General features: G+C 33.1%; 7 protein-coding genes across 7 annotated transcripts; 5 read left to right on the forward strand and 2 right to left on the reverse strand.

Annotated features, from left to right (window-relative positions):
* Positions 1–701: 701 nt before the first annotated feature.
* Positions 702–8,183, forward strand: FG379_002860 (uncharacterized protein; the record flags this gene model as incomplete). Its single annotated transcript, XM_067328550.1, has 1 exon — positions 702–8,183. The coding sequence occupies one exon, from the start codon at positions 702–704 to the stop codon at positions 8,181–8,183; it is 7,482 nt and encodes a 2,493-aa protein (XP_067182048.1).
* A 152-nt stretch (positions 8,184–8,335) lies between these two features.
* On the reverse strand, positions 8,336–10,183 carry FG379_002861 (uncharacterized protein; the record flags this gene model as incomplete). The annotated part of the gene is made up of 3 exons (XM_067328551.1): positions 8,336–9,357; positions 9,565–9,706; positions 10,130–10,183. The coding sequence occupies 3 exons, from the start codon at positions 10,181–10,183 to the stop codon at positions 8,336–8,338; spliced, it is 1,218 nt and encodes a 405-aa protein (XP_067182049.1).
* Positions 10,184–10,478: 295 nt separating this feature from the next.
* Positions 10,479–11,702, forward strand: FG379_002862 (uncharacterized protein; the record flags this gene model as incomplete). Its single annotated transcript, XM_067328552.1, has 1 exon — positions 10,479–11,702. One exon carries the CDS (start codon positions 10,479–10,481, stop codon positions 11,700–11,702), a length of 1,224 nt encoding a protein of 407 aa, XP_067182050.1.
* A 469-nt stretch (positions 11,703–12,171) lies between these two features.
* On the forward strand, positions 12,172–13,671 carry FG379_002863 (uncharacterized protein; the record flags this gene model as incomplete). The annotated part of the gene is made up of 1 exon (XM_067328553.1): positions 12,172–13,671. One exon carries the CDS (start codon positions 12,172–12,174, stop codon positions 13,669–13,671), a length of 1,500 nt encoding a protein of 499 aa, XP_067182051.1.
* A 695-nt stretch (positions 13,672–14,366) lies between these two features.
* On the forward strand, positions 14,367–15,302 carry FG379_002864 (uncharacterized protein; the record flags this gene model as incomplete). Its single annotated transcript, XM_067328554.1, has 1 exon — positions 14,367–15,302. The coding sequence occupies one exon, from the start codon at positions 14,367–14,369 to the stop codon at positions 15,300–15,302; it is 936 nt and encodes a 311-aa protein (XP_067182052.1).
* Positions 15,303–15,743: 441 nt separating this feature from the next.
* On the reverse strand, positions 15,744–18,896 carry FG379_002865 (spindly like TPR repeat protein; the record flags this gene model as incomplete). The annotated part of the gene is made up of 1 exon (XM_067328555.1): positions 15,744–18,896. The coding sequence occupies one exon, from the start codon at positions 18,894–18,896 to the stop codon at positions 15,744–15,746; it is 3,153 nt and encodes a 1,050-aa protein (XP_067182053.1).
* Positions 18,897–19,772: 876 nt separating this feature from the next.
* Positions 19,773–20,878, forward strand: FG379_002867 (uncharacterized protein; the record flags this gene model as incomplete). Its single annotated transcript, XM_067328557.1, has 2 exons — positions 19,773–19,803; positions 19,950–20,878. 2 exons carry the CDS (start codon positions 19,773–19,775, stop codon positions 20,876–20,878), a joined length of 960 nt encoding a protein of 319 aa, XP_067182055.1.
* Positions 20,879–21,030: the final 152 nt, after the last annotated feature.

A 21,030-nucleotide genomic window follows, 5' to 3' on the forward strand; every position in this document is an offset into this window, starting at 1 on the left:
ACATAAAATGGTTATTTACGCTTAATTTTATAATTTAAAGGCATAGATGCACGATTTATAATTTTATTAATGTGAAATAGTTCCAACTTTGAAGAATTAGTCATCTTTTCCCAGCTCCCTTTCAAAGCTAGTTTGTATGATATATCAAACTCCAACGGGCGGGTAAGTCCTGGATCTAAATTTAGTTTATTAAAATAAATTTAAAGAAAAAGATAGAAAATCGTTTCATTATTATTTGTTGTAATTATAAAACCACGAACAAAAATATTTGTCAAAAGGGGGAACCGTTTGTTAGAGGAGATAGTTCAGTACTGGAAACAAGTTATAGGGGTGTGAATAAAGCGAAATATATAGTTACTGTGTGTTAATTAACTTAAAAGAATTCTTTTGATTATTAATTTTTTTTCTGTCACTGATATGAAGAATTCATGGGAAAATATAAACTTAATATATTAGTGGTAACTAATAATTAAAAACTGGTTCTAACTTCTCTTATTAAAAACAACTATAAACGTTTAATTAACATATAAAGATTCATATTAATTTGGCATCGCAATTCACATTACACTCCACGGATTGGTGCTGAATTGTTAAGATTATAGAAGAAAGGAGGAGGTTTTTTTGGCCGAATAAAACTATATTTGTGGGAAACCCCTTTTAAATCCTCCAATATTAATATCCGAGTATAATAAGGAGTGAAAATGGGTAAAATAAAAGAAAAGAAATTTACGAGTCTAAAAAAGAGGAAAATATTGTTATCACCACTTTTAATTATCAATGGTATAATAATAATAATAACACTAACCTCTATTAAAAAATGTAAGTACTTATTGGCAATACACTCTCAAATACCTAAAAGTAATGAATACGCGTGGGGAAATGTAAAAGTATCGTTTTTTGAGTCAAAAGGAATTCCCAGCCCTAAATCCTACCTATCAGAAACCGAATATAGCAACTCCAATACAAGTGGTACTATGGAATCGGAGAGTGGCCAACGCGAAAATACACAATATTCACCTTCAGTACCTACATTTTCGTTGCCACAGACTTCATTATCTGGAAACTCCAAACTACCTTTGCCATCACCTGAAGCGACGGATTATGGTAGTGATGGTCCGGTCTCCGGTTTTTCGGGTCAGAGATATCAAAAATCAGGACTTCCTCTCCAGGACATTTCACATCTGGGATTTGAATCTTTATCATCACCGGATAATAAACAAGAGGAGGATTATGTGAATAGTTTAATGAGAATAAATATGATTTATAATGTTAAAGAAAACAAATTTGAAAAAGATGAGCAGAAGATAGCATATGGATTTGGAGGAAAAGATGGGACTAAAGATCCGAAGAATTATCTAATAAAGAAAGTTATACCTCAGGATGGAATCACGAAAAGACCACCACTCGAGTTAATTCATAGCGATGAGAAAAAGCATGAAATAGAGGATAGAAAAGAAGAGGAAAGTGTGGAGGAGGATGTGGAATTCATTCCACTTCAAATAGGACCGAAAATACCAGGTACTGAGACGGGTATAGAAGGTTTATCGCACAAAATATCATTAGATAAAGCTCCAAGGAGTCCACAAAAAAGGCAAGAAGAGTGGGAGTGTATTGTTTCGCAGATAGAAAGAGATAAAGTCGGTTGGAAAGTAGAAAGGGGTAGAATGAGATATAATTACATTCCAGGATTTTCTGACGTAGATCCATCTTTGTTTCCATTATGTGGTGATGCGAAAACACTGTACCAAAACTGTGTATTATCTTTAAAGCAACTAGAAGATAAATCCATAATAACACCTCCTTCAGGAGATGAAACGGAGGCAAATTTTTTGCGTGCAACCTTTTGTATATCCGCTTCAGTTTACTGTTATGCAGAATCAGCAATAGGAGATCCAGATTTACAACTATATTGGAACAGAGAGGTTAGAAGTATAACTGATCTTCTTGTATCAAAAGACCCAAATTTGGAGCTTCTTCAAATAGTGGGAGAGAGTCTCTCAAAGCAAAGCTCTTCGAAAAGTTTTGGAGGTCAAAAGGGAATGCTGGGAAAACTTCCAAAATTTCTTCCAAACAAGCTTCCAAATCACAGCTTTGCTTTTGCGTCCACGAAGCTGGAGGTGTGCCCGAAAGGAGGTATTTCCGGAAGGTCTAATACCGACTTCGAGTACGAAGGTGGGATAGACGCAATATTGGCAACAAGAGTTCACTCAATAGTTGTTGACGACTCGGAAATATGGACTATGTGGAGAGCTATAGTTACACAAAAGGAAAGAGATCTGAACATGAATTTAAAAAGGTTTAAGGTATTCTCAAACTCATTTCCACTTAAATTTAACTCAGCTGTTAAACCGACAAAGTTATCGGAGCTCAGAAACGTGTGTATAGAATTAATCAGAGATGGGATGAATGAGACTCCCCCTAGATACGAATTATTGCCACTAGCCAAACCAAATACGGAAAAAGTCTTACATGAGTTTTGCAACTATGCTGCAGACTTTTATTTTGGAAATAGGCAATGGGAGGTTATATACCAAAAGTCAATGTTTTTGTCGAACATGGTTGAAGGTTTGCCGGAGCCGAGACCATATTCACCATTTAGATATTATGCAGGAGAAACATTTAATGATATGAGAAAGAATTGCTGTTCAGTAATATTCGACTTGATACAAAGCAAGGTATTTCCGTATTTGTCAACTGGTCATTTCAGATATAAATCTAACAATTTTGATGGATCAAAATTAGAAAAATTCTGTCATATGGCAGCTAATGCTTACTTTAAAAGAGCCGAAGATCCAAATGACCAAACTAACATAAAGAATACTGGTTACTTTGACTTTACCCCAAACAAGTCAAAAGTTACCAATTATAAGACTTCTCCGCATCTATCTTTGGTTTATGAGGGAATGCAAGACTTGGAGAATATTCCCGGGCAATTTTCAGTTGGAAGCATAGACGGAAGTTATAGCTATACTCCAAGATTTCCAAATTTGAAGCCTTCTTTGGTTTGTTGGGTCCAGTGGAGAGCTATATTAGACCAAAACAGGGAGGATCTAAATAAAAATATTGAAACTCCAACACATCTTCCGGAAGAGTTGCCTAAAGAGTGGAACATGCCTCAGTTTTCGAGATCCACCTTTATTATTGCGTGCTTTAGAATTATAAGAAAGTTGTATGGGGTCGGAAGTGTATCTTTCAGGTCAAAATCGTTGAATTCTAATGAAAGCGTGGATGACAAAAGTGAGAAAATCCTTTCTGATTTTTGCAAGGCAGCTTCAGGGCGTTATTTCGAGGGTATTTTTGATGAATACTCCCTAGAGAATCAGCTTAAAATACAGACAGATTCTGATTCTCAGTGGAATACAATCGTTGAAGTTATCATGCGTCAAGGAGAAAAACAGAAAAATAACAACATATTTTGGGTTTATCCAGTTCATCCTAGTAACTTTGAGAGAAGCAATACTAGGTTTGATGTGTATGGTGACAAGGAGGATGACAAGGATGAGATCAAGGAATTGGGATTCGAAAGCAGATGCCTGGAAGGACTTAGGACTTACTATTCTACTCCTGAAAATGAGTTACCTAAAATGGAAGTAAACACTGAAGACGATTCATTGATTGATCTTGAGTTTAGGAAAGTTTGTAAAGAAGCAGGTGACTACTTTTTTGGAGCAATTGAATGGATTAGAATGTACAGGGCTTCAACTAATATTAATGATGCCTTTGGAAATTTACAGCAAGATCTAAATACTGCACCAATAGTTACCGGATTACCCAGAAAGAGACCTATTAAGCCACTTAAATACAAGGGAGCTGGTAGGATAACACTGTTTAGGGATTACTGCTTTGCCTATATTTGGAACCTTTGGAGGAGTGGAAACGAAAACAATCTAAGGATTTCAGGCAAACTTTTTTCTTCAAATATGACTGATAAGGAAGACAAAAAGGCTTTACTTGAACACTGGTGCACATCCGTTGCAAATGAGGCTTATAATATTAACTACAAACTTCCGATTGAAGAAAAGAAAAGACTTGGAATTACTGATTTGCATCCAAGAATGGATCCTCAAACATCTCTTTCAGTAGTTGAGAGTGAGGAGGAAAGAGAGAACGGTGAATTGCACGAGCCAGAACTCGGAGAAAGAATCCACTTCTCATTTGGGGATGCAACCTCTCAATGGAATATGATTCTGAGCCAACTAGAAGTAGATAAAAGAAGAAGCATCAAGAGAATCATCTGGCTTCCGGAGTATCCCGAAATAAAGAATATATTTCCTGGTCCTGTAGAGAGAAGAGACTTTGTGAGAGCTTGTGTAAAAATTATAGACAAACTCAATGAAAAGAGTTTGGTTGAGTGGGGAATAGTTTCGCCAGAATACCAAGGAGTGGTAATGAGAGAGTTTTGTTCTGACGCTTTTTACAATGGTTATGAACTTTCAGAAGATAGAAGAAATGTTATTTCGGCGAAAAGCAGCGAAAGAGAGGTGAATAGAGGCTTACTTATTGAATTCTTAAAGTATATGCATGTCAATCAAATGGACGTAAGAAAATGGGTACTTTTTTACTTAAATGAGAACATAAACTTAAATTATGCAATAAGTTGGGCCTTAAACGAAGACAACTGGTCTTTTTTAGAAAGTTATTTCCATCAGTCTCAACTAAACGAGCCGGAGAACTTTGAAAATTTGTTTGAGGAAGTTAGGGAGAGAGTAAGGCAAATGGGTGGGTTTTTGAGTCCGGGAGAGGAGAGTGGATTCTTTTCAGATTCAAATTCCTCACTAGCAAGGGAGAAACTTTGGAAAGCAATTTATAATCAGATGTACATGGACATTTTGATGGGAAGGCAACAGAGAATTGTGAATCTCCCACTAAAACCTCCGGATTTTTGGTTAGGTTCTAAGAATGAAGACGAATTTCCCTTGGATTGTGAGAGAGTAATAACTAGATTGTTGTTTCAAAGTGGAGAAGAAAATAAAGGTTGGGATACAAATTCGGAAAAAAGAGAAGTAAAAAGTCTAAAAGACATCCTATTGGCTACGAGATTAATATCAAATCAGGACCAAACAGATAAAGATATTATCAAATCTTATTGTGAGGATGTATTGTTAGAAATAAGCAACAAAAGAGGGTATTCCATATTTAAGGGAACTGGATTTAGCTATCCAGGATCAATATTAGAGTTTGAGAGAAACAGGCAATGGAATATAATATCAAATTTGGGAAAATATTCGAAATACCAATTAAGAGATTCAAAAGGAGGTATAGGAGCAATTTCTAAAATAGATAATATACCTGGGTTCGTCAGATATACACTGTTCCGTGGAAGTTATGATCCAGAGGAATTTGTAACCCAATGCGAGATAGCACTGGAGTTTCTTTATAGTGATCCAAGTATCCCAACACATAAAAGAATAACATTTCCAGGTTCAATTGATGACAATGATATTATGAAAAAAGGAGAAGAGTCAGACAATAAAAAAAAAATAATAACTGAATACTGCGAGATAGCCTCAACATACGTATTTCAAGAGAATCCAGAGGATGAGTTGTTGGACGAGGATTCATTAGAAGAGATTTCAATAATGAACGACCTAGACACTGTGAGCAGAAAGTTCAGGTTAAAAAATCCTTTGGGATTGGACTATAATAAAAGGTGGAATCACATAATAGAACTTGCTAAAAAGAGAATATCAGAGGAAAAATATTTGAGAATGAACAGGGTAATGAAAATAGACTCAAATTGGCTTAAAAATACATATCCAAAAATAGCAGGGGAAGATCTCAAAAGAGCATTTAACTCTAAAGAGAATAATCACTTAGCTAGTTTTGTATTGGTCTCATATGAACTTTTTTCTGCAATAATGATGGGAAAAGAGGGGTTATCTGAAGGATCAAACAAGGATAAGTTTGAATTCTTTTCCAGAAATTCACTATTACAGTTTTGCAGGGATGTTTGTTACAAGTACTTTACAGATGAAGCAAAAGGAGACGTCGAATACGAGAATGACAATAAATCTGCCACAGAAAATGCCTTAATATATGACTTAATTGCAACAAGGCCAAGAATGGGCCCAAATCCTAAAGATCCACTATATGAATTGTATCCAGAACAAGGAGAAGAGGTACCAGAGTTAAATAGTTTTAACATGGATCAGTATATTACATCAAAATGGGAGATAATAAATAAAAATATTGGCGAAAATGATTCTATTAGGGAAAGTTTAAGAAAGGAAATAATGGATGATCTTTTTGCTGCAGAAACTAACTTAATTAACTTCCAAGATGACGATAAAAACAAAAACATTCTTTGGGCCCCAGCTAAAGAATATCCTTGGAAACACCATGATATACGAAAAGCTAATGATATGGAATCTATCTTAAATAAACTTCATCCACTAAACAAGGACAAAGATATGGTTTTATCTGGGGATACATTAAAACATATGAAGGCTATATTTGGAGATAATATTGCCGACATTGCAAAAACAACTATAATACCCGAGATTCCAACTGTAAAACCTGATAGAGAGAAAATTATGGAAAAACGTACCTTAGGAAATGCAAACTTGTCTGAGGATGATTTGCATTTGGGTGAAAGATTACTTCCTCTGGGTAACTTCGGAGAGGGTGCTCAAGTTAAGAGAATTAACGTTGGTGGTAAATCTGCAACAACACCAAAAGGGTCAAGTAGAACAAAATCCACATCTTTTTCACGTCTGTCCCCTGGAGAATTTGAAAGATTTAAAAAGGCAAATGAGGACTTCAAAAGTTTAGTTGAGGGAAAAGTTATCAATGTAGGAAGAAGTGCAGATACTATTGAAGAATCTGTCTCTACAACGTCTTTGCCTGAGGAAGTATATATAAGAAAGGGAATGAAACCAAGAGATAAGACTGAAAAGAAAGGTGTCAAAAAAAAACCAGTCTTGTTTGACTACAAGAATGAGGAAAAAGAAGAAAGCTCGTTGAAATCTGGAAAAGAGTCTGAGACAGATAAATATGAAGATGATAAACTTGCAGATAGGGAGTGGACTGTCATATCTCAACTAATAAAACTGGTAGGTGAGAGTGAAGGAGGAAAGTTTGTGGTAAATATTCCAATAGAAAGACCAAGAAAGCTGTATCCAAAGGCTATGGGAAATATGAGAGGAATGAGCGAAGGATGTATTAGGGTATTGTTGAATTCAAGGTATAGATCTGAGACAGGAGCAAGAATTGTTGGAAAAACAAGAGAAGAGAGGAAAGTAAATGCAACAATCTACTGTAGAAAGGCAGCAGAAGTGTTCTATGAGTCAACAACTAGGGGTGGACTGGGAGGTGAGTTTGTTCCACCAAAGGAATTTATTGGTCTTCCTGGTTTTCAAAGCTCAATAAGATACATTGGTGGCTCTAAGGCAACTAGAGGAAGAGGTAACAAAGTTTTTATTGGGGAGAGTTCTTCAAATCCACTAGGGAAAGAACTGGGCCTAAGGCCTATAAACAAAGAATCTGCAAGACTAAGGAAAGCAGTTGGTGGGGTTAGAGGTGCATTTGGAGTCAAAGCCAATATGGACTATAATCCTTTTACAGGGAAAGGAGGTGTTTCTAGTCCACAACTTCAAGGAGAACAAATTTCAGGTGCAGGATTCTCAGTTAAAGTTAAATCATCTCTACTTGAAAGAAAATTTGCAGAAACACCAGGTTATATGGGGTATCCAGGCACTAAAGGTATAACAGAAACTGGATTATTGTACCCGGGAGATGATATTATTACTGAACCGAATTACTATTATGAGGAAAGAGGAGGAAAAGACGGGGCTCTTGCCCCTTATTCTGATTTAAATAAGTATGTTAATATGAAACCTCATAGTGGCCCGGGATCTGGTGACCCTAAAATAGGGGAGCCTCCCAAACTAAATAAAGCAGGAATTCCTATTATTAAACATATACCCACTACCTTTGATGATAAAGAGGAATCAAATATCAAAAAACAATTCTTAAATAGAGCAAGTAGTTATTCAAGAGAACGAGATTCGTTATCAAGTAGTACGATTCACTACAATGAAGAATTTATTGGTCAATATACAGGACGAGGTAGAGATTTAGAAAGGAAAGAGGATAGAAAAGAAAGGAAAAGGGAAAGAAGGAAGGTAGAAAGAAGTAGTAGCAATAGTAGGGGTGATAAAGATAGAATACAAAAACGAAATTAACATACAAGAGTACGCTAAAAATCAAGGGGAATTCGAACAAATTACTTGTGTTGAATGAAAAATAATAATTTAATAACTTCTGGAACATATTCATTGAGTTTAGGTAGAATACAAGTTATTTATTTAATGACAATTAAAAATAAATTCAGTGTCTATGGGCCATCATTACAGGTAATTACAAGAAACATTCGAGTTGCCTGGATAGGCATTCCTTTCATTTGATAAATAATTGATATTGTGCCATCACATCTGGAAAGGATAATATTGGATAGTTCATTATTTAGAGTACGAGGAAAAGCCTCAGCCACTCCAATCTCTTGGCCATATTTAACACGTCTATTTCTACCTATAGTTTTAGAGAAATGTACGATTATAGGTTCTGCTGCGAAATAAGCAGCAAATACGGAAGTTTTGATATTTAATGGCACATAAGTGTTCGTATCGAAACGACCATAACCATTTCCATTTTGCATATAAGGTCCAGAAAACTGGTTCGAGTATAAATTAGGAACTTGGTTTCCACTATAATTAGGCCCATTATAACCATTATCAAACTCGTTTACATTTGTATGCTCTCTCAAATTGAACAATCTTCTTTCACTTTTCACTGAAGAAACAGAAATGACTGTTCTACCTTCCTTATTCTTGTTTTCAGGTGAAATATTATAATCAACGATTAAGTTTCTAACTCTTTCATTTTCATCTAGACTTGGTGACACTTTGTTACCAGATCCATAGAATAGGTATTCAAAATTATTTTGCTCATTATCTAAAGGAATCGATTTACTATGGCCATTCTCTTTATTATTGCTACTTTTTTTCTTTTTTTGTCTGTCAAAGTATTTGCTCCACCAGTGTTTATGAATTTTTTTATACTTTCCACTTTCATTATCTAATACTAAATCGACATCTTTATTTTCCTTGTTTTTTGAATTATTCTTTAGATATCCTTTTTTTTCCTTTTCAAAATCGTGATTCTCTTTTTCCTTGATTTTTTTTGAATTCTGATGTTTTCTACTTGCATATTGATGAATTCCAAATCTAGCAATATGGCTTGCTAATCTTGCAGAAGAGGTTATGATGAAATCCTTATTATCAAATGGATCAACTGGCTCCGAGTTCAAAGCAGCGGCATGTAAATTTAAATATTCATCATCAGATGCCTCAAATACTCCTATTTACATAATTCAGTCAGTTAAATGATTATTTTGTTAAATTTATATTGTTGTCATTCAATTTATTTAGTATTTTCCAGCATAAATTGATGTCAAAATCACAATTATTGCTTAAATCTATAGTTTATATACGCAATCCTTGAAGAAATACACTATTGCCATTTTTTCGCTGGAAAAAGTAAATTTTTAAAAAAATATGTACTTACCTTTCCCCCATAAATTACTATTACGTACACTTTTAGGTATTCTTAATCCCGAACAATACAATTCCTCACAAATCCAATCTGAGAGCGCAGGCCAATTCCTCTGTATAACTTCTAAAGAACTTTCTTCTCCACATGCCTTGTTCTAATTTTTGATATTAGACAGAAATATTCAAGTTTGGAAATATTGAAGAGTTAAGTGATTTTGAATTAAAAGTTTTACATGCATTTTATCATTATTTCATGCATGTTAGAGCCTATAGTCATTACCTCTTGTAAAACAAAAAATAACATAAGTGACAAAATTGACACCATATGGTCAAAAAATTACTTGATTAACCTGACTTTTGTTTGCTAAAAAATTATTGTGTTAATTTACAATTAATGTGATGATGTCAAAATATATATACCGATCTTTATTTATTTCCAGCAATTAATGTTTGCCGGAAAAAAATTATCCTTTAATAATATTTTGTATTCCAAAATGGGTATATTTATTTAATTTGATTTAAATATTAAAATACTAAAAAGTATTTAAATAACAAACAAGTAGCTGCCTTGTTCTTACATCATAATTTTTTCTTTTCCAAAAATTTTTGTCCAAACCAATCCTCTTTTGCATTGAACATTTCCGGGATACATGCATTTATTAGTCAAAAAAATGGCTACCCGCAAATTTTGTCTTGTTTTTTGCGGGAATCCCCAAAAAATTTAAGTGGCAAGAAATACATGAAAAAGTTTAATAGGAAAAAAAAATAAGACAAGTAAAAAATAGCATTGCTAATAAATAAACTAAGTAAAAACAGAATAACATTTACAACTCTTTGATTTTTTAACACAGCTGACATAAATAGGCAAAATACACATTTTTTTACACAGTTGAATGCAATTCTATAATTTTGAATGAGATAGTGAAGATGGCGAATGAACAAGGTGAGAAGGTTGAGTTACAAGTCTACGACTTAAGTGCTGGAATGGCATCTCAGTTGTCTCCGATGTTATTAGGTAGGACAATAGAGGCAATTTATCACACAGGTGTGTTAGTATATGGTTACGAATATTTTTACGGGGGAGGAATAGTTTGTGTGAAGCCTGAAGAAATAACAAGGTTATATGGAATGAAGCCAATAAAAACGCTGACATTAGGTTTTACAAATAAAACACAAATTGAGTTAAACGCGCATTTAGAGTCAATTTCGACCAAATTTACAAGTGAAAATTATGATTTGTTAAATCACAACTGTAACCATTTTTCAGATAATGTCGTTAACTTTTTACTGGGTAATGGGATTCCCTCTTATATCTTGGATCTTCCCAATGAGGTTATGAGAACTCCGTTTGGTTCGATGTTATTACCTATGCTACAAAAGGCTCAGAAAAGCCAAGCAGTGCGTTCAGTTGCTAACGTTTGGAATACAAATGGCATAAGCCCATCTAATGTCATAAATAGAACTGCAGGTGAGATTAATAATTTGAGTAACAGTTTAAGTCCTGGTTCAAGATCGAAAAGCTTTTCTACTGACTCTTCCCAACTAAGTATAAAATTAGGCCATATTACTAGAAAATATGGTTGGAAATCTCAAAGAACTCTTGAAACGTTGGAGACTATTTTAGAAAATATAATTAGAAACCCTAATGAATTGAGATACAGAAGTATAAAAGCGTCAAGCAATACTTTAAAGAGCGTTCTGAAGGGGTTAGATGAAGGACTTGATTTGCTATTTACTTTAGGTTTTCAAGAAAAAAGAGTTGAGGGTCAGGAAAGATATGAAATTCAACTAAACCAACCAATTACTTCTCAAGAAAGGGAAAACATAGAGAACCAAATAAAAGTCATAAGGCATTATTTATCAAATTTAAGAATTCAAGATGAAGAACAAAAACAATCTACTCCTGAGACATCAAACACTGCAAACAACTCAGGGAGCTCCTCTTCTAATAGTTTTGTGAACGGAGATTCTCATATTTCTTCAGGAAATGATACTGGAAGTGAAGTGAGTAATGATGTCAATATAAATTACATTGAGTTATTAGAGCAAGTAAAAAGTATGGGCTTTAATAACAATCAAAAAATATTAAAGGCGTTGCATATATCAAAGGGTGACGTTTCTCAAGCGATAGACATATTGATAAGTCAATAAGGTTAACTCTTTGAAAATCAAAAGTTAATAGATCTAGTTTTAAAAGGCGGGTATATTTTGTAGTCTATGATGCGAGAAATGACAAATTGATAATAAAAATTAAATACAAAAAAGATCAATCATGAAATAAACAAATAAAGTCGAACCATGTGCCGTTTCAACAATAATAAGGTCGAATCAATGCAAAAACAGACTATGTTACTACAACTTTTATAAAAAATAGGAAATTTCGGCACGACCAAATATAAAAGTAAACTTTTCAAAGTGGGCGGCAAAGCACTAACGGAACAAAATTATTTGGCTTTGGGCGTAAAAGGGGCTTTGTATTGGGCGCCAAGTAGACATGCCCCGAGAGATAGTGTTTAAACAATGCTGTGGCTAAAGTTTCAAACAATAGTAAAGGCCACTTAAATACGTCTAATTGCATATAATAAGTGAATATTTGTATGATATTTGGAAGCAATACAAAATGTTGAACATTCTCAAGGTTGGAGACAATCAGACCATAGCTCAGATAGAATCGGCAGATGCTTCTTTCATTGTAGGCACTGGAGGAAGAACAAGAAGAAAGTTAGCAGCGGTCTCTGGCACGTCTATAACAATAATTCAGGATGAAAGTAAGACAGCTAGAGTTGAAATAAACGGAGATTCGTCAAGCAGAGACAAGGCATGTTTATACTTGAAGTATCTGGTACAACAAAAACATGGGCCTGTTACTATTGACGTGACTCCGGAGTCGAGGGACGACCTAACGGTATTGAATGTTCCTGCACTGTGCGTAGGTTATATAACTGGGAAGAAAGGTTTGGGATTGAGGGCGATAGAAGAGGATTCAGGGACACTAATGTTCTTTAGTAAACCGGACAACAAATGTTTGTCTGACAATTCTCAAAATAATGATAATTTAATATCTGGAACAACAAATGTGAACAATGTCGATAATAAAAGTGATAACTCGTCATCTCAACAGTATTACATTTTGGCTATATTTGGTATTCCCAGGAATCGTCGTGCCGCAGAGTTGCGTGTTATGTGTTATATTGAACAAAAGGTAAATGGTCATTTTACTAAGGACTTGAAAAATGAGTCACATGATCACATTGATGATTTGGCTACAGATATTGTTTACATAGATACTGAGGACTTAAGCTATGCTGTAGGAAAGGAGGGTAATACAAGGAGGCGTCTTTGTGCTTCAAGTGGTGCAATAATAGAATATGTAGGTAATTATGCCTTTATTCATGGAGATCTAGGTGAAAGAAAAAGAGCGAGAGAATATTTAGCTTGGTTGATAGCTCAGAGAACATCGACGGTCTCTGTTGATACAAGGACTAGAGAGGATGTAACAGTTGTATCAATACCACAAAATGTAATAGGGTATGTAACTGGTGCGAAAGGGAGTTTTCTACGTCGAGTAGAAGATGAGACTGGAACTTTCATTTTTATTGATGAGAATAAAGGTAGTGTTTTAGAGAGAGTCTTAATATTCTCTAGATCTGCCTTTGGAAGACAAAAAGCAAGAGATTTTATTGAACGTAGAATGTATGAAAAGTTATGTGGTTATGCTGATAGTAAGAATTTTCAATTGAATAGTGGAAACAATCTTATTGGAAGGGGGATGAATAGTATTCGCAAATCTGGTGATATTGGGATAAACCCTCGCTTTGATAACTACCAAAATAGAGGGGCTGGTTCCTATGCATTTAACGGAATTAATTCTAATGGATTTTTTAACCAACATGGTATATCTGGTATGAGTTCTACAAGCCCAAATCTTCATTTTGGTGGTAGACGTTTACAAAAATCAAGAGGTGGACCGGGTAATTCAGGAGTAAACATTGGAGGAAATATGGTATCTACATCGAATGGAATTATCGAATCACATGTTTCCGATAAGCATTCCAAAGGTCCAGGGTTTTATGGAAGCGGCCTAGTCCCATTTGGTCTGAATAGTGCGGGTCTTTTTTGAATGGTCATACAGGCCCCCGTGACGGCGCCAGACAGGGTATATGCTGGCGGATTGAGGGGTAAGTTGGCCATTAGAAAGGTAATAATCCGGTGTAATAGAGAAAGGGAAATAGGACCTGAAATAGTATTACTTCGTTATATTATGAAAGTTTTTTCTTCTTTTTTCAATTTTATCGTCCTCCGTCTGAATACAGGTGCGGAGTGATAGGTAATGCAAAGGAAAATCGGTGTGGTGTTATTTGAGCTGTCTAGATATAACATCGATTGAGAAAAACGAACTTTGAAAAAATAAAGGCAGGAGCAATAGGTCATTTTTTGTTTTTTAAGTATATTCGAAAGAAAGAGAGGAAGGAAATAGGTAGTAGCTTGTTGTTGTCACTGGTGATATTGATTTGTGATCGACGCAATAAGTGAGAGACGACAAACATAAGTTTTTTTATTTAAAAGGAGAAAACAGTTATATAGTAATAGGAAAGAAGGGTGAGCTTTCTATCTCTTCTTATATCCGTTACTTTTATTTCACTTATTTCATTTTTCCGTCAAGTTTGACTTGCAAAAGGATAACAAAGATACCTGACAAATTCAGTAAGAACTGTTGTATAAAGAAGTATTTTTTTAAAGACTAATATTTAATAGCCTAAAAGATTTTAACTTGTTTTGTTTTTAAATCTGTTTGAGTGATAAAATAGGAATAATATGAATTCATCAAAGGTCAGAACAATAGCTGCTATAACCGGTGGTTTCGCAGTTGTTGGTGCTTTACTTTATTTCTTATTTAGAGAAGATAAATCCGACGAAGAAAATAAAAGAGAGGAGCCATATGAATTGGGTAGAGATACTACTTGCAACAAAGGTATATTTGGTAGTTCTGTTTCAGTGAGGAGTGTGGAGGAGGCAAAGAAAGAGATAAAAGAGGATAATAACGGTAACATTGGAATCACTGCAGATGATCATAATGTAAATACGGAGAACGCAGAAAAATCACTGGAAAGTTATACAAAAGAAGACATGTTGCATATATTGGACGAAATACTGGAGAGTCAGGATTGCTTAAGGGGTGTAATGAAGAGACTGACGAGTGAATTTATTGCAAATCCTCCGAGAAACTTTCAGGAATGTTATGACAAAGTAAAGAATGCTTCTCCACAGGATCCTTTGGACAAGAGAAAAATTTCGCTTTCCGAGTTTGATAAATTAGTTGAAAGGTTCTATACTGATGATAAAGTAAGTAGTACCATTGAGAAGATTATGGGAATAAATGGTTCTATGAGCTCCGATAATGACAATGTTCAAACTATGAAAAAAATTGAGAATATAGACAATAAGCAATTAATTAATATTAATGGATTTATGTTAGAGGAATTAAAAGAATTTGTTGGTCAGTATTCAAATGTCAGTAATAAACATATATATGATGTCAAAACATTAACTATTGCTGCACAGGTATGGGTTGGATCCAAAGTTGAAAAACGATTTAGTCTTAATTCTGACGATATTGAAACTGCCATGTTAATTCGTTCTCAATCTCTTAAAGATGATCCTGAATTTGGGCGTATTAGTTTACAAATGCAAGCCACAATGGAGCAACTTATTGGTTCTCCAGCGCCTTCAAATCTTCCCTTCTCTATTTAATAAATAATAAATACTATTACTATTAGAAGTTTTATTATTTATTCGACATATATAATATTCCTATTAAAAGATTTATTTATGTGTGTTTATTATATATGAATTGTTTGGTCTTTGTTCCAGATAAAGAGACTAGTTTATTTTTTAGATTTTTAATTTACTTTCATAATTTGAGCATTTATGAGCAGCACTTGTTCTGTTTGTCTTTAATTGTTTGTTTTGTTCCAATTTGTTCTTTTTCAAAGATCTGCAGGTACTGGGAGAGATGTATGTTGCATTCATATCTGAAGGAGTACGGGGAAAATACTTGTCATCGATTTATTACCAAACCGAATATTTGTGTTGAAAATCAAGCTCATGTACAAGCAATGCTCAAAAGTTGGATTTCAATTAGAATGAATGTAGGCAGATAAAGAAATGGTTCAAGATAAATATTTAAACTAATTAATTTCTTGAGTTTAAACCTAAATCATTATGTTTTTTAATGACTTCAATCATGAGATTTGAAAAATCACGGGCAAACTTTTCACCATTGCACAAATTTGAGTTAATAAGAGTTTTTCTAAGACTAAAACGTAGAAAAGAGAGTTTTCCTGTATTTTTCGCGAGATTGGTAGCAACACTTACAAACTGGTCTTTTGAGTAAGTAATTAGTTCTGTGAGATTTAGGTTATATAGTATTGACTTTCCAACATTTTGAGAATGAAAAGAAATAATTTCAGTATTTAACTCTGGATTATCACAGTTACTATAGATTATATTCGGGTTAATATTATCATTTAAACAAAATGTAACTAAAGGAACTCCCATAAAGATACATTCAAATGTAGTTGTAGTGCCAGAATAAGGAAACGTGTCTAATGATATGTCAATTTTGTTATATAAATCCAAATGTGAGTAATAAGTATCACTTAATGGTAAAAAAATTAATCTTTCTTTTTCAATTCCGTATCTTTCGCCAAAAATATTCATGTAGAATGAATGACATTTAGGTGAAGTGAAAGCTTTAGACTTTAATATGAGACGACTATTATTTACCTTTTTCAGCACTCTACCCCATAAATCAATAGTTATGGGATGTAATTTAGTTAATCTGTTGAACGATCCAAATGTGATGTAACCATTTCTATTAAAGGGTAAGTCACCTATATTTGGGTATTCAGTATGTGGGACTGAGAAACACAAAAAACTCTCCGGAAGATAAATAAGTTGTTCAGAATATTTTTGTTTTGTACTCGTTGGATCAGAAATACTATCCGTGATTCTATAATCAATATTCCTTAAACCAGTAGTATTTGGATAACCTATCCAGGAAATCTGTATTGGTGAGTTTCTTAATGCAAAAACCTCAAGACTATTATTTACTGTATGGCCACTTAGATCAAATAATATATGGATTCCATCTTCTCTAATTAGTTTTGAAATTGAAACAACGTCTTTTCCACGTATATTCCTCCAATTTTCAGGTTTTACAAGTTTTTTAAAACTGTCAGAAAGATAATCATGATGGGGTGAATTATCGTAAATATAAACAATGAATTTAACACTGCCGTTGCCTTTACTGTCAGCCTGATTTATCTCTGAAATATACTTTAATGGAGAATAAATAAAAAATCCCACTGCATGGTGGAAAAATTCAGCTCCGACGAAACCAAGTTTAATTTCACATGAGGAATTATTGCTTTCGTCAATATTTGGAACAGTTGCTATTGGAATAATTTTATCAAGATTTTCTTTTGTTTCTTTATATATTTGTGTCAAGTAATCGCCCCATTCCAGAGAAATACTTATCATATCTTCGTAATGAATATAGTATTCTGTATTTAGAAGCCAGCGAGCATCTGGGGGAAAATATGCATTGTCCTTGGCATTTTCAGATACAATTAAGGATTTTGGATTGTCACAAATTTTCAAGCAAAGCTCACCATTAACAACAATATCTTTTGAATAATCTTTAGATTTATTTTTAATTGAATCAATGTTAATTGGAATGAAGTAGTTTAATATATAAACTAGATTTTGATAGGCAAGAATATTGTTTTTGTTTAAGTTAATCGCAATTAAAAAACAATTTTTTGCAAAAACAAAATTACCAACGTCCCTGTAAAGAACTCCAAGGTTGTTGAATACATCCGAATTATTGGAGTCGATTTGAATACATTTACTGAAGTATTCAAAGGCTAAGTCAATTTTTCCAGTTGTATTATAAAGTGCAGCAATAATATTCAGAGAATTAATGCATTTCGGATTAATGTTAACTATTTTCTCGTAACATAATATAGATTCTTTAACATGACCTATTTTTCTCAAAAATATTCCAAAATTATTATAAGTGTTCACATTTAATGGATTTAAATTTATGGACAATTCAAAACACCAAATTGCCTTATTTTTTTTCCCCAATTCATTATAAACAATAGCAAGGTCATTATAAACATCAGAAGAATTCGGGATGTACATTATGGCCTTCTTTAATAATGACTTGGCTTGGACCAAATTATTATGATTAACTTGAATTGCTTTGTTGCACAATAATTTGGCATAATATATCCTATAATTATCGTTAAATGGTGATTTATCAACAATTCTTTCCATCATTTCCATGCTTGTATCAATATTATTTTCAATTTCAAAGTAGAGTCTCAAAAGTGAATACTCCAACTCAAAGTTCGTACATACTCCACCAGACTCGAAACAACTCTTTAAAATTGAAATGCATTCGTTATAGGTATCTTGATTCTTCAACTTAAATTTACCATTGCTTGTTTCCTTGTCTGTTTTGGTAAGTATGCTTTCGTTTGGAGAACAGTTGAGATTGACTCCATACAGAGTTAATATTGATCTCACAAAACAATTAATTATGTGTGAATAATATGGAAACAATGTTGAGTAATGTTTATGGATGTCTAAATCACTTTGGTTATCTATGTCCTTATTTTTGTCGTCACATAAACTACTTTTATTTGGGATTTCATTAATAGACATCCTGAGGCTTTTTAAAAGCAGTTCAACATTTGGGTACTTCTTCCCAACATAATCTAATACAGTGAAGGAGTAATCGTAATTTTCAAGTAATATTTGAATCATTACAAAAGACATAATGAGAGAAACATATTCAATCAAATCACCTGTGTAATATGAGTTGAGATCACTTAATTCACAATAGTCTTCACTTGATTCAAATTCCAGTTGCTTTGTAAAAATATAGTGTTTCACTATTTCAAGCAATAGTGAAACAAGTTTGTTGTTTTTGATGGAGTTAAGTTCATGATATATAAAAATCATTTTAACAATTATTTTTCCCAAAAATAATGAATCGCTTTTAATATTTAAATCCATCAGTTTTGCTATTCTGTTTGAATTGTCAATGCACTTTTCACAGCAATATAAGCCAACTAATTCAGAATAAATGTCCATTAACTCTTTAACGTCTTTCACTATTTCTATCGATGCCAAGCAAAATAACATAATTTTAGAGTTGTCCACTTTTTCATTAATTACATTTCTATTTGTTATTAGTTGCATGGTTGTATTAGGGTTTGGAGTGCTATAATTGGCACCTTCCTCGTAATCACAAAAACATAGTGATTCTTTCATTTCTTAATAGTTATTGATATGTTTTGGAAATGAAAAATGTTGACAAAACAGCAGTACTTATTTTTTATTGATTAAAAATCTTCAAAAATAATATTTTTTGTTGCTTCTAGTGGTGAAATACGAATGTTAAAAATTCAATTGAAATAATAAAAATTAATATTACTAATTCATTACTAAATGTTTAAAAATAAAGAGATGTATCATTAATTTTTATATGTATCCATATAAATTAATATTGTCAACAGAAATAGAATTTTTATGCGTTAATTAATTATTTGTATGTGTTAAAAATCATAACCAATAAGTGTTAGTAGAAGACCGCACAAGTAATTTACAAATAATCATATTTTACTATTGAACTAGTAATTGTTTGAGTCAAAAAAAGGAATAGTGGAAGAAAACAACTCAGTCAGACTGGAAATAATTGTTTATTGTATTAATCTTGTACACTTAAATCCTGCTTGCTTTAATTGAATACAAATTTATGCAGATGAGAATAATATAATCATGTAGTTCAGAGTTTATTGGTGTCACAACGATTATATGTGTATTCACCCATAGAAATCGATAATAATCGCAAAAATTTGGATTTTCATTTCAACAACCAATTGACAACTATATTTATACTCAAGTATTTCTATATACTTGATAGTTCATTTGAATATTTGTGCTTAAATTGTACATGGCTTTTTTATATAAAATAGACATTTGGCGCCGATGTTTAATTTACTTTAGAGAAAACAATATATGAGATATTAAAATAATCAACATAATCGCAATAATTTATTTTATTACTTGAAATAGCTACAAAATAGAACGTGCACATAACAAATATAGATTATTTTTGATTTCTAGGTGTTAAACCTATAATATAAGATGCACTCGTCTGGTGGAAACCAAGTTTGGGGTAAGTTTGAAGCAACTATGTATATTTCGGTATTATTACTAATGTAATAATAATACATCTCACGATAAAACTTGAAATAACAACTAAAATATGAATAATTACTAACTTTTTTCATTTAACAATCCATTTATAATCGAAATTTATAGTTGGAAATGTTCCCTTTGACGCGACAGAAGATGAATTGAGAGAAGTAATGAATACAGCAGGTCAGGTACTATCTATAAGAATAGTTCATGATAAAGACACAGGACTCAGCAGAGGATTCTCATTTTGTGAATATAGAGATATAGAAACATGTATTATAGCAATAAAGAGTTTGAATGGATATGAACTCAGAGGAAGAGCAATCAGAGTGGATTGGGCAAGTCAGGATATGAGAAGTAGGTATAACCATTTGGTAGTTAATAATACAAATACCAATATGGCACCAGTAGGAGGTGCGACTCAGGCAGGAATCGGTAACATTGCTCAGCAAAATGCTGAAGTCAATACCGGAATACACCATCAAATATCCATGAATGCGCCTATACATACTCATGGACACAACCAGCAAGCTCAGGATGAAGTGGCTTCGATTCCAACTATTCAAACAACTAATGCAGCAAACTACGACTCGATTTCGTCAGAAATAATACAATTAATACAAGGAATGTCAGTGTCTCAATTATTTTATTTAATGGGGCATATGCAAAAACTCGTAGTACAAAATCCAGAAACAGCGAGAAGTATATTATTAGACAACCCACAGTTTTGCTATGCACTACTACATGCTCAGTTCATTTTGGGAATGGTAAATGAACCATTTACACCTTTAAATAAAGAGCAACTGAACAAGGCAAATAACATAAGAACACAAGTACTTAATGCTAGGAATAGTGGGAGTAGTAACATTAACTTTAAAAACTTTGGTGATATTTCTACTCTTGTTGAAGAAATTATAAATAATCCGAATCCTGCATTAATAAATGCACTTTCTTCAATACAGCCTAATTCAGTACCTCAATGGACAGATGAAGAAAGGTCTAAAATATTTGCCATTCAGCAGGCATTAAGAAGCAGAGGACTAATAAGTTGAATACAAAAAAAAGTCGTAATGGTATTGTGTTCATTTTAGATAACGTTTATTCATATATCTAATTTTTTTAATTATCATTTATCCATGTTAAATGATTTCGCTGTGTATATATTTAGACAAATTTTCTGTAAAGAGACTCATATATGCTGCTT

Source organism: Cryptosporidium bovis, assembly GCF_009768925.1.
Source record: "Cryptosporidium bovis isolate 45015 chromosome Unknown contig_4, whole genome shotgun sequence".
Lineage (NCBI taxonomy): Eukaryota > Apicomplexa > Conoidasida > Eucoccidiorida > Cryptosporidiidae > Cryptosporidium > Cryptosporidium bovis.